Genomic DNA, 13,509 nt, shown 5'->3' with positions numbered 1-13,509 from the left:
TCAATTGCTATAATGTGTAAAAGTACTTTGTATTCACATAACCCATCAAGGGAGAGAAGGGGACTCTTCCCAGTGGAATCAAGAAATAACAAACTGCTGCAGCATCTACTAGCTTTTATCACAATAATAACCAAAGTGCTAAACCAGGCACGGGCAAACTTTATAACTTGGGGGCAGCATGGTGAGCTGGAGCGGGGTGGGCAAGCTAGGAAGGGGTTCTCCCCACATCCCATCCCTGCCCTTTTCTCCCCTCCTCTTCTCTTTTGGTGGCAGAAAGTGAAGGAAAGACAGGAAATGTTTGGATCCCAAAAGGGTTTGCCTTGGTCAGGATGAAATGGTGGACAAGAGAGAAAAAGTGTATCCATTAGACCCTATATTGCCTACTCCTGATATAGAATCCTAGAAACCTAGAGTTGGAAGAGACTTCCAAGAGCCATCCAGTCCAACCCTCTGCCATGAAGGAAGGCACAACCAAAGCACTCCTGATAGACATATATAAATATGTGAGAGGAAGCCACGGGGAGGAGGGAGCAAGCTTGTTTTCTGCTTCCCTGGAGACTAGGACGTGGAACAATGGCTTCAAACTACAAGAGAGGAGATTCCATCTGAACATGAGGAAGAACTTCCTGACTGTGAGAGCCGTTCAGCAGTGGAACTCTCTGCCCTGTAGTGTGGTGGAGGCTCCTTCTTTGGAAGCTTTTAAACAGAGGATGGTTGGCCATCTGTCAGGGGTGATTTGAATGCAATATTCCTGCTTCTTGGCAGGGGGTTGGACTGGATGGCCCATGAGGTCTCTTCCAACTCTTTGATTCTATTATTCTATTATTCTATGACAGCCTCTGAGGAAAAGGAAAAGGCTCCAGAGGAGACTCCACCACACTCCCAGGCAGCCTATGGCACTCCCCAGGAAGTTTTTCCTAATCTTTTCAGTTGAATCTCTTTCCCTGCCATTTGAAACCACTACTCCTTTGTGCCCGGGTCTCTAGAGCAGCAGAAAGTCAGTTTTCTCCCTTCTCCTCCTCAATGGGACACTCTTTAAATCTTGAAAGATGGTTCTCATGTTCCTTCTCTACCTTCTCTTCTCTCAGCTAAACTTCTCCTAGGAAGAGGAAAGGAGGAAGGAAAAAGAAAAGGAAGAAAGATAGGAAGAGAAGGAAGGAAGGAAGGATGGATGGAAGGGAATGGTGGGAGGGAGGAATGAGAGAAGGAAGGACAAAGGGAATGGAGGGAGGGAGGAAAGAAAGATGGAAGGACGAAAGGGTGGAAGGGAAGGAGGGAGGGAGAAAGAGGAAGGTAAGGAAGGGAGAGAGGGAAGGAGGAATGAAAAAGAGAAGGAAGGTATAGGATGGTGTGAGAGAGGAGGGCCTGAGAAAAGAGCCCCAGAGGCCGCATCCAACCCCTGGGCCTGGGTTTGACCATACTTATGCTAAACCCTACTTGGAAATTGGTTCAGCACCACGGATAGGTCATGGTCTGTCTCCAACAGTGAAAAATGTTTGCATGGCTCAAATTTCCAGGGGAGCAATGACATAGTGGGACATGGCCATACCCACATCGTTGTCATCCATCCTCCAGAGGCTAATTGGGAGGTTATTTTGGCTCCCATTCTTTGTAATACACAGAAATCAACTGTGAGGGAGTTTCTGCAAACAGGACCCCTTGTGCACATAGGCACACATGAAGCTCTAGATTATGGCAATGGCCTCCAGGTTTCACATAGAAAGAGTCTTAATTAAAGATCCAGGTGTCAGTTAGATTTTCTTCCAACTCAAGGAAAGTTTTGTTTGTCATATTTGAAACAAAAATCCATCACTGAAAGGGGGGAAAATAAAATATAAGTGGCCTATGCTCATTTAATCAAGGAAAAGGAGGGATTGGCTCCTTTTACAGTTCGTACTCTTCACATCTTTTGAACTTTCATTTAAGTTATAATTCATGAATTTTCAATACCACAATCATTGTTTCCATGGCAATAAATTAATGTCATGAACACAGGATTAAGACACCACCACAAAAATGAAACAGACGGGGAAGCGCCAGTGCGAAGGAGAAAGTGTGCTGGCGGATCACTTGGAAGAATATGAGAGGACCTTTTGCACTTTTCCCTCAGAAGAAGGAAAAGAAGAGTTCAGACAAATTATCTGCATTCTCTGGTTTATCAAGATTTTTAGAAAATGGTAGATCATAGCAAAACCTGAAATAACTTGTGCCAACAGTGGCAAGAGCTATGCACTCTGTTCTCACCTCCAGCATCTGTATTCACAAAAACCCTGTAAGGGAGGTTAGACTATGAGCAATTGGCCCAAAGCCACTCTGATAGATCACAAAGATCTGTTTAGAAGTTGGAAAAGTTGCTTTTCCAGTCTCCAGATCCTGAATCTGCCAGTCAGCAAGTCCATACTGGTTTCAGACTTCTCAGAATTAGTCCAAAAGTAATTATTACAAGCACTCTAACCTTTTCTCAAATACTTTATAGGAAAAGACATGCCAAATAATTTAAAGGAAACCCAACTCCACCTTGTATTTGAGCCAGGAAAGCCCTGGGGGGGGGGGGGTTCCTTTAGAACAGTGATTTCCAAAGGTGTTTTGGACTTCAGCTCCCAGGAACCTCAGATACCTTGATTCTGTGAGTTGAAATCCAAACACCTGGAAGACAGTTTGGGAAATACAGCTTTAAAAATGTTCAGTGAATCACTCCTAAGATCCTGTGATTGGTTATTGGTTAATTTCATCTTAAAAGGGGGAAACTTGTTTCTTAATTTCTCTTTGCTTGAATAAATATATTGAACTGACGAAGTCTGACCAAAGCAGAACAGAATGGTAATATGACTTCCCTCAATCTAGACCAGTGGTTCCCAATCTTTTTTTGACCAGGGACCACTTGACCAGGGACTACTCTCCAACATCAGTACCAAAAGGGTTATGAAGCAGTTTTTTGTCAACTTTAAATTTGATTTGGTTATTTGGGGAGCTGATTCAGAAAACTGCATTGGGTAGATCACATCAGCTATAGTTTATGATACAGAACATAAACCATCTAGTAGTCACCATCTGCTTGCCCACAGAAAACCATATTTAATAATCTGGAGCGGCAGACCTTATTTTAGGTCTCATGGCCCACCAGTGGCCATCAGGTTGGGAACCACTGATCTAGACACTGTATTTGTATTGATGCAGCCTACAGTCTCATTGGTTTTTTTGGGTGACGCATTACACTGTTGACTCATGTTCAGTTTGTGGTCTACAAAGGGCCCTTCCAGACAGGCCCAGGATACAATCCCAGGTTTTCTGCTTCAAACTGGATTATATCAGTCCGCACTGACAGATAATCTGGGATAAACAGAAAACCTGGGATTAGATCCTGGGATGTAGAGCCTATTTGGAAGTTTCTTAAATCCTAGACTTAAAGCAGCCGGGGATAATATATAAAAGGAGTGGCTCGGGGGGGGGGGGGGATGTATAAGTGTAAAAGCAGCAGTGGATACAAAAAGTTTTATGAGATGTATTGTATATCATATTGAATATTACGTGTTTGTTGTATAATAAATGTTTTGAACTCTCTCTATTTCTCTCTCTCTCCAACCAGTCCATACTTCAGGAAATAAAGCCCAACTGCTCATTGGAGGGAAGGATATTAGAGACAAAGTTGAAGTACTTTGGCCACATCATGAGAAGAAAGGAAAGCTTAGAGAAGACAATCATGATGGGGAAAATAGAAGGAAAAAGGAAGAGGGGCCGACCAAGGGAAAGATGGATGGATGACATCCTTGAAGTGACTGGACTGACTCTGAAGGAGCTGGGGGAGGTGACGGCCGACAGAGAGCTCTGGCATGGGCTGGTCCATGAGGTCACGAAGAGTTGGAAATGACTGAATGAATGAACAACAACATACATACATACACACACACATACACGCACATACACACAGCCAGGGAGTGAGATGCAGTGATAGTCTCTCCACTGGATACTATTTAGTGAACAAAAGAGTGCATTTTATGCAGGAGTGCAACAGGGAGACGTGGTCCTCCAAGGTCTCAAGGGTGGGATAGCGCAGCTCCCTAACCATTGCTCTAGATCAACACACAAGGAGGGAACCAGGTTGGAGAAGACTGCATGCCAGATTGGAAACAAGCTAGGTAAACACACAGACCACTTGATGATCATCAAAGCCTTACCTGTGCATAGGCAGGACATGATCCATGGGTCTTGCCTCACACCATGGGCTTTTGGGTTGCTCTGCATATAGAACTGAGGACTGGCAGTGTAAGGTCAAAGGAGAGATGTGGCCGGGGCCTGACCACAACATGCTTGGGCTTGCTGTCTGCCTCAGGGCCGTACTCTCTGAATCGCTGAAGTTGCCGGGGATGTTGTAGTTCATCATGGCAGCCGGGGTATAGAAGGCCATGGCAGAATAGTCATGCCTGTTCTCCATGTAAGAGGAAGGGATGTAAATTGGACTGTGCTCGACGGTCAGGGCAGAGGAGCTGCAGCTGAAAGGGATGACAGGAGAGCCAAGCTCAGACAAGGAGCTCTTTCCTTCCGTTTTGCTACATCCGAGATCTTGAAGTGATGGTGGCAAGTGAGAACATTCCTTGTGAGACGAGGCACAGAGGGACATTGCTGGGGCAAGAAAGACACCAATGTCTCTTCTTCAGGCTGTCATCCCAAAATGCTTAATCTGGAAAACATAAACATTAGTGTTGTAAAATTATTTCTCCCTCAATCCTGGCTTCGCATTTTATAGTTTGAGTTTGGCTTTAGATTTTGTAGCATTCATGATGCTTTGAGTTGAGAGATGATACACTGAAAACTAGTGTGGTTGACTGCTCTAAGCATTGGATACTGACACTGGAGACCAGAGTTCAATTCCCTGTTCAGTTATGGAAACCCACTGGGTGACTTTCGACAAGTCATAGAATCACAGAGACCTCGTGGGCCCTCCAGTCCAACTCCCTGCCAAGAAGTGGGAAAATTGCATTCAAAACACCCCTGACAGATGGCCATCCAGCCTCAGTTTAAAAGCCTCCAAAGAAGGAGCTTCCACCACACTCCAGGGCAGAGAGTTCCACTGCTGAACAGCTCTCACAGTGAGGAAGTTCTTATCATAGAATCATAGAATCATAGAATCAAAGAGTTGGAAGAGACCTCATGGGCCATCCAGTCCAACCCCCTGCCAAGAAGCAGGAATATTGCATTCAAATCACCCCTGACAAATGGCCATCCAGCCTCTGCTTAAAAGCTTCCAAAGAAGGAGCCTCCACCACACTCCGGGGCAGAGAGTTCCACTGCTGAACGGCTCTCACAGTCAGGAAGTTCTTCCTAATGTTCAGATGGAATCTCCTCTCTTGTAGTTTGAAGCCATTGTTCCATGTACTAGTCTCCAGGGAAGCAGAAAACAAGCTTGCTCCCTCCTCCCTGTGGCTTCCTCTCACATATTTATACATGGCTATCATATCTCCTCTCAGCCTTCTCTTCTTCAGGCTAGAGAAGGCTAGAGAAGAACATTCCATCATGTTCGGATGGAATCTCCTTTCCTGTAGTTTGAAGCCATTGTTCCATGTCCTAGTCTTCAGGGCAGCGGAAAACAAGCCTGCTCCCTCCTCCCTATGACTTCCCCTCAGATCTTGATACATGGCCCTCATCATGTCTCCTCTCAGCCTTCTCTTCTTCAGGCTAAACATGCCCAGCTCTTTAAGCCGCTCCATGTTCTCCAGACCCGTGATCATTTTAGTCACCCTCCTCTGGACAGATTCCAGCTTGTCAACATCTCCCTTCAATTGTGGTGCCCAGAATTGGACACAGTGTGATTCCAGATGTGGCTTGACCAAGGCAGAATTTGGGGGGGGGGGGTAGCATGACTTCCCTGGATCTAGGTCAGTGGTTCTCAACCTTCCTAATACCGTGACCCCTTAATACAGTCCCTCATATTGTGGTGACCCCCAACCATAACATTGTTTTTGTTACTACTTCATAACAGTCACTTTACTACTGTTATAAATCATAATGTAAATATTAGATATGCAAGATGTATTTTCATTCACTGGACCAAACTGGGCACAAATACCCAATGCACCCACATGTAAATTCTAGTGGGGTTGGGAGAGGATTGATTTTGTAATTTGGGAGTTGTAGTTGCTGGGATTTATAGTTCACCTATAATCAAAGAGCATTCTGAACTCCACCAGCGATGGATTTGAACCTAATTTGCCACACAGAACTCCCATGACCAACAGAAAATACTGGAAGGGTTTGGTGGGTATTGACCTTGAGTTTGGGAGTTGTAGTTCACCTATATCCAGAGAGCACTGTGGACTCACGCAATGGCACAAATACTCAATATGTGCAAATGTGAACACTGGTGGAGCCTGGGGAAAATAGACCTTGACTTTTGGGAGTTGTAGTTTCTGGGATTTATAGTTCATTACAATCAAAGAACATTCTGAACTCCACCAACGATCGAATTGGCTCAAACTTCCCACATGGAATCCCCATGACCATCAGAAATACTATGTTTTCTGATGGTCTTTGGCGACCCCTCTGACACCCCTTCGCGACCCCCTCAGGGGTCCCGACCCCCAGGTTGAGAAACACTGATCTAGGTACTATACTCCTATTTGTGCAAGCCAAAATCCCATTGGCTTTTTTTGCTGCTGCTTGACATTGTTGGCTCATGTTTAACTTCCTGTCCACAAGGACTCCAAGATCTTTTTCACATGTACTGCTGTCAAGCCAGGCGTCCCCCATTCAGTATCTTTGGATTTCATTTTTTTCTGCCTAAGTGGAGTATCTTGCATTTGTCCCCATTGAACTTCATTTTGTTAGTTTTGGCCCATCATCTCTCTAATCTGTTAAAATCATTTTGAATTCTGGGGTATTAGCTATCCCTCCCAATTTGATGTAGTCTGCAAACTTGATGATCATGCCTTCTAAGTCATGCATTTTCCAGCCCAGAAAATCCCATGACAAGATTACCTTAGTAACACCATTGGTCAGAAGTGACTTGGAGGCACACAACAACGGCAACAATGAGAAACGTGAGGCATTCGCCTCTTGCAGCAAAATCTGGGTGTCCTTAATCACGGCATAGTACAAAACACGCAGATCTGTTTCAAGGACTCATTATTCATTTCAACAAGCCAGTGGATTATAATCACTGTTACTTGATCTGGGGCCCCAAAGATCTCAGGGCAACACAGTCTGAATTGTGGCACAAATGGATTATCTATATCCATCCAGGTCATGGAGCACTATCAATTGGCTGAGTTTAGTATGCTCCGAAATAGAAATACAGCTATAACTCACCGAATGGAGAAAATCCATTCTTGGGCATTACTTCTGTAACAAAAACATTGTCAGCAGTTCCAGAAACAAGGGCAGAACATGTCTCAGCAAACTTTTATTCAAAACTAACAATATACACAAGTGAAATGAAATGACCACATATCAGACTTGCCTACGTAAACGATAATATGTTGAGTTGTTGTAGGTTTTTTCCGGGCGATATGGCCATGTTCTAGAGGCATTTCTCCTGACATTTCGCCTCCATCTATGGCAAGCATCCTCAGAGGTAGTGAGGTCTGTTGTAACTAGGAAAAAGGGTTTATATATCTGTGGAATGATCAGGGTGGGACAAAGGACTCTTGTCTGCTGGAGCTAAGTATGAATGTTTCAACTGACCGCCTTGATTAGCATTTGATTGCCTGACAGTGCCTGGAGCAATCTTTTGTTGAGAGGTGATTAGATGTCCTTGTTTGTTTCCTCTCTGTTGTTGTGCTGTTCTAATTTAATTTAATATATTGAACTTTCAAATGCATTCAAAATACATCCAGGGTTTTGTCTCTCTTTCTTTCTATATGCCTAATTTTCAAACTTTCTGCTATAAAGTCAGAATTGGTTCCTAATCCAACAATCCTTCATTGTTTCCTATTTTCCTTGAATCTGTAGGCAAGACACCAAAACTGCACATTAAGCTGAACCAGCAAAACACACTTGGCTAAATTTAGACTCTGTTCTCTTTGACCCAGCCAAGACGTCCACACTGCTTTCATAATAACATTGACCCTTATCATCAGAAGAATTAGTTTGCTGTTGAACAAACATTCACACACTGATTATTGTACGCTCAGTAATAACTGCTAGAAAGAGTAGCTAGGATGTTCGCATCCTGGACAAGGGATAACTCTTTATTTGAACAGAGTTAAACACATTTGTGACAGTTCTCAGGATTAGCCAAATCATAGAATTTCAAAGCCTAGGAGGCTGTATGTCAGGGATCCTTACCAGCTCTGAGACACTGCTGAAAAAAAAATAGAAAAACAAAGGGTCCCACTCATTCACCCAGTTCAAATAGCATAGTACTCAAAAGGTTCTTGTGAGTTTTCTGGGCTGTATGGTCATGTTCCAGAAGCATTCTCTCCTGATGTTTCACCTGCATTTATGGCAGGCATCCTCAGAGATTGTGAGGTCTGTTGGAAACTAAGAAAATTGGGTTTATATATCTGTGGAATGTCCAGGGTGAGAGAAAGAACTCTTGAATGCTTGAGTTAGGTATTCATGTTTCAATTGGCCACCTTGGTTAGCATTTAATGGCCTGGCACTTTCAAGGTCTGGCTTCTTACTGCCTGGGGGAATCCTTTGTTAGGAGGTGATTAGCTGGCCCTGATTGTTTGTTGTCTGGCATTCCCCTGTTTTTGAGTGTTGTTCTTTATTTACTGTTATGATTTTAGAGAGCCAGATTTAGATAGCCAGATTTTGTTCATTTTCATAGTTTCCTCCTTTCTGTTGGAATTGTCCATATGCTTGTGGATTTCAATGGCTTCTCTGTGTGGTCTGAACATGGTGGCTGTTAAGAGTGGTCCAGAATTTCTGTGTTCTCAGATAATATGCTGTGTCCAGGTTGGTTCATCAGGTGCTCTGCTATGGCAGACTTCTCTGGTTGAAGAAGTCTGCAGTGCCTTTCATGTTCCTTGATTCGTGTTTGGGCAATGCTGCCTTTGGTGGTTCGACAATACATAGTACTCAACCATTGGCATATCGTTTTAATCAAGATTATATACCATACTGGCAATGTAAGTACCTGTCCACACCACACAAATACAACATAGTCTCCAATTTTCCAGTTTGGCAGGGAAAGTCCCAATCAAAATTCCATCACTCTACTTTTTCACATATTTTTAAAATATCCCAGGACTCATCTACACAGGCATTATAACCCAGAATCACCCTGAGTTGGCTCTTGGTTGTCCCCACATTTCTCTGCTTCCTGTAAACCTTATGAGTTAAATGGGGTAAATGCAACTGAACACAACATTTAAGAGAAATCAGAACCCCACAGCTTTGGGTCAGTGTAGACTGCAGTATTGGGTCTGATTTGAACTGGTCCACTGTCAATATGGGGCACTGCTGAAATCCCTTTTTTCCCAGTCTTGCTAATCACAGTTGGCTATAGAGTTCTGAGCTCCTGGCCATTGTGGCTGCCCTGTGCTGGCATCAGTAGAGGGGCCCTGTTCTGTTCCCCAAGCTAACACTCCCAGCTGACCTATTCTTGACAAGAACAGAATTAGAAACTCACCACAAAAGGTGTAACAATAAACAAATAATAATAATAACTTAATTGTATTGAAGATCAGTACCCTAACTCCTCCCAGGGTCTGACTAACAAATGATTACTTGAAGGAACAGATGGAAGCTTTGGAACATTAGCTGGGTTTCTCATGATTTCTTCCAAAGAGATCCTTAGTAGCCTCTTTGTCTGGCTTTAACTTTGTTGTAAGCCGCTCTAAGTACCCTCAGGAAGATGGGGTGGGATATAAATAAAGATTATGACGATTATTATTATTTTACTGACACAAAAACACAGTATGTCACAGCAAATGTATCTATATATGCTGGATTTTGTATCACAAAATCACAAGTCGAACACTTCCCAAGCATCTAGGACCGTGTGATGTATTTTCGAATGATGCGCGCAGATCCAAGTAAGGTGGCCTTTTGCAGTTGACAGATTGTGATTTTGTCTATGTTTATTGTTTCCAAATGCCGGCGGAGATCTTTTGGCACGGCACCCAGTGTGCCGATCACCACTGCGACCATTATTTATTTATTTCGAGGTTTTATATACCGACCCTCTCACCTTCAAAGAGGGATTCGGACCGGTTCACAACATGTGTTAACATACAAAAAATATACAATAACAACACAATGCCACTTCATTACACGATTAAAATATCAGCACCATACACATTAAAACATTATCATCACAGTTAAAAGAGCCAAATCGTCCGACACCATCACAATCCCATTCATCATCCTCCTTTCATGTGGGCAAAGAATTAAATCAGTTGTCAAATGCCGCATTCCACAACCAGGTCTTTGTTAGTTTCCTGAACGTCATGAGGGAGGGGGCAGTTCTGATCTCTAATGGCAGGGAGTTCCAAAGTCGAGGGGCCACCACCTGCACTGGTTTATGCCAGAGCCTTTGCAGTTCGATTTTGAGGTCTTGATAGCAGCTGAGTTTTTTCTGTTGTTTTTCCTCTATGCGGCTGTCACCTGGTATGGCGACATCAATAATCCAGACTTTTTTTCTTTTTCACGATCGTGATGTCTGGTGTGTTGTGTTCCAAAACTTTGTCAGTCTGGATTCGAAAGTCCCACAGTGTTTTTGCATGTTCATTTTCCACGACCTTTGCGGGTTTATGATCCCACCAATTCTTTGCTGCTGGCAGCTGGTAATTGTGACATAAGTTCCAGTGAATCATTTGGGCCAAAGAGTTGTGTCTTTCTTCTTCTTCCTCTTCTTCTTCTTATTATTATTATTATTATTATTATGTGAATGTATATTATTGTTGTTTTAAACTGTTTATGATGTTTTATACTTATCATCAATGTATTTGGATTGTTTTTTACATGATTTTAATATGTTGTAAGCTGCTCTGGATCCCATGAGGGAGAAAAGCATAATATAAATAAAGATTTATCATCATCATCATCATCGCCTTGTGTGACGTCTCTTTTCTTCTTTAAACTGCTGACTTGGTTCCTTAATATTTCAAACTTGCTTCTCCAAGTCCCAAACTTAATTTCTTTAACTTTTGGCTTCTTAAACTTTGACTGAGTTTCTTTAACTTTTGACTTAGTTTCCTAAACCGTAGGCATAGAAGATATTGCAGCCTCTAAGTTCCTTGGCACCCTTAGACTGCCTAACTGCAAAAAGGGCTGCTGAAAAGGACTGCAGTCTCCATCTCTGGGGGATTTCTTAAAGGGACAGGGTCTAATTAAGGTTCCCTCCCACAGAAAATTATACAAAAGGGAACTAAACCCATTCTAACTAAAGGAACAACTGAGGCCTAATGAAGAAAACAGGAAACGCCTCTGTGGGGGATGAAATGCCCATATGACTAGACAGGAAGAGAGATATGTTCCCTCCTTGATCCTGTTCATCTAAGCTCCCTTGATGACATCTTCATGGGGCACCTGCACTGGCCAGGAGCTCAGATGATGCTCTATGGCAGTGCTTCTCAATCTGGGGTCCCCAGATGTTTTTGGCCTTCAACTCCCAGAAATCCTAACAGCCACTAAACTGGCTGGGATTTCTGGGAATTGTAGGCCAAAAACATCTGGGGACCCCAGGTTGAGAACCACTGCTCTAGGACCTTCTGATGTGGCAGCGATGACACAGACAGTGAGGTGATGATCCAGCAACGAGAACACAGTCTTGGTCCAATCTGGTGTCTCAAATCTGGTGTCTTTTGTTACAACTTTTCACTTACTAAATATTTACATTTTTTCTACTCTGATATGTCCAAAGTATGACAGCCTCAGTTTAGTGACTTCAGGGATGATTTGTTCTGGAATCAATTTTTTTTGCTCTTTCTAACTATGTTTTTCCCTCAATGATTGCTTATACATAAGATAAATATAAAGTAATGTTAGTCAGATACATAAATCAAGGATATTTAAATAGACAGGCATAATGAATGGTGTTGTTTGTTGGGTCAATCCTAGTAAGGTAAACACCAGCCAGAAAGATGATTCAGAAGCAAAACATAATGGAAATAATTATACTGCGTATTTTCCATCCTCAGTAACTAAATATCTGAGGAGTGTTAGATTGTTTTCTTTTTAATGTCAAGGAGCCACATCATTTATCTTTAACATAGAATTCATTACACAAAGGCATCTAAGAAAGAAAAGATAAGATAGCAAAGATGAAATCACAACAGATGATCAGTTGCCATTCAAACCAGCCATTTAAGTTCATAGTATATTACTTATAATCCATTTTTTTGGTGGAAATCTAAAATTACCATGCTAGGCATTGTTAATAATAAATATCCTGCTAAGGGTTCATACATGTCACATGAAGTAAGAGGCAAAAAGAAAGTGGAACAGGCAGAGAAGACCAAGCTAAATAGCTCCACTGTTAAACCCTGTTCTTCAAAACTAGATTATTCACAAAGAGTATTACACTCTCTCAAAGGGACCTTCCAGACAGGCCCTATAGCCCAAGATCTGATCCCAGGTTTTCTGCTTTAAACTGGATTATATGAGTCCCCATTGCCAGATAATCTGTTAAATGTTGAACTATTAGGGAACAGGAAACTCTCTTTAAAAACTAATTTATGTATATGTGTAATTAAAGTGGAGAAAATTGTATAGTTAAATATGTAGCTGTTGTTTAAGTAAAGCCACAGTAGAAACTCAGCAGTCAGGAAAAATCTTTGAACTTGAGCAAAATTCCAAAAACAACAATACAGAAACCAGGAACTTGTTAGCATCACTAACCGTACTTGAAACCTAGAAGCCTCTGGGAATGCAGACCATGGAACACAGGGAAACTGCCAAGGTGCTGCCTCAGTCTAAAACGTTGCTTGATCTAACGAGACAACCGGGGGGAGGCCCCTTAAACCAAAGAAACTATTCCTTGAAACGCCTCCAGACTTTGAAACCTCCCTCTCCCGTAATCTATTTGACCTTCGTAGAAACTGTGATTCACTTCTGTTTTTCCAAATCTGTTCCCTTCGGTCCTCATTAAAAACCCCAGGTGTGCTTCCCTCTGGAGAGCTATCACGGCCTGATTCCAAAACATTCTCATCAGGCTGTTCAGTTTCACTTTCCCCGCCACTGATTTCAGCATCAACAATTTCAACACTATCAGGGAAAGATACATGTTCAGTGGCTTGCTCAGTCGCATCAGGAAATACACTCAGAGAATCAGGTTCACACAGAGATTGAGGCTCAGGATCACACGGAGGAGGCTGAACCCCAACAGGCGGGACGTAGAAGGAGGTGCGTTCAGACAGGTACGCTGGGCCAGAGCTGTATAGGGTTTTGTAGGTCAGAACCAGCACTTTGAATTGTGCTCGGAACTGGATCGGCAGCCAGTGGAGCTGACATAACAGAGGGGTGGTATGCTCCCTGTATAACGCTCCGGTGAGTAATCTGGCCGCCGCCCATTGGACTAATTGAAGTTTCCGAAGAGTCTTCAAAGGCAACCCCACGTAGAGTTTG

General features: G+C 42.8%; 1 protein-coding gene across 1 annotated transcript in view; it reads right to left on the bottom strand.

Annotated features, from left to right (window-relative positions):
• The window catches only part of ESR2 (estrogen receptor 2), a 59,346-nt gene that overhangs the window by 35,383 nt on the left and 10,454 nt on the right, over positions 1–13,509 (bottom strand). The window contains exon 2 of the mRNA XM_060754307.2: positions 4,176–4,678. Within this exon, the coding sequence (XP_060610290.2) occupies positions 4,176–4,618 (443 nt within the window). The 5' untranslated portion in view covers positions 4,619–4,678. The remainder of the gene's footprint in view (positions 1–4,175; positions 4,679–13,509) is intronic.

This window comes from Anolis sagrei, chromosome 1, assembly GCF_037176765.1.
Source record: "Anolis sagrei isolate rAnoSag1 chromosome 1, rAnoSag1.mat, whole genome shotgun sequence".
Classification (NCBI taxonomy): Eukaryota; Metazoa; Chordata; class Lepidosauria; order Squamata; family Dactyloidae; genus Anolis; species Anolis sagrei.
Note: the sequence above shows the minus strand (reverse complement) of the source record. Positions and strands in the feature narration are given on the sequence as shown.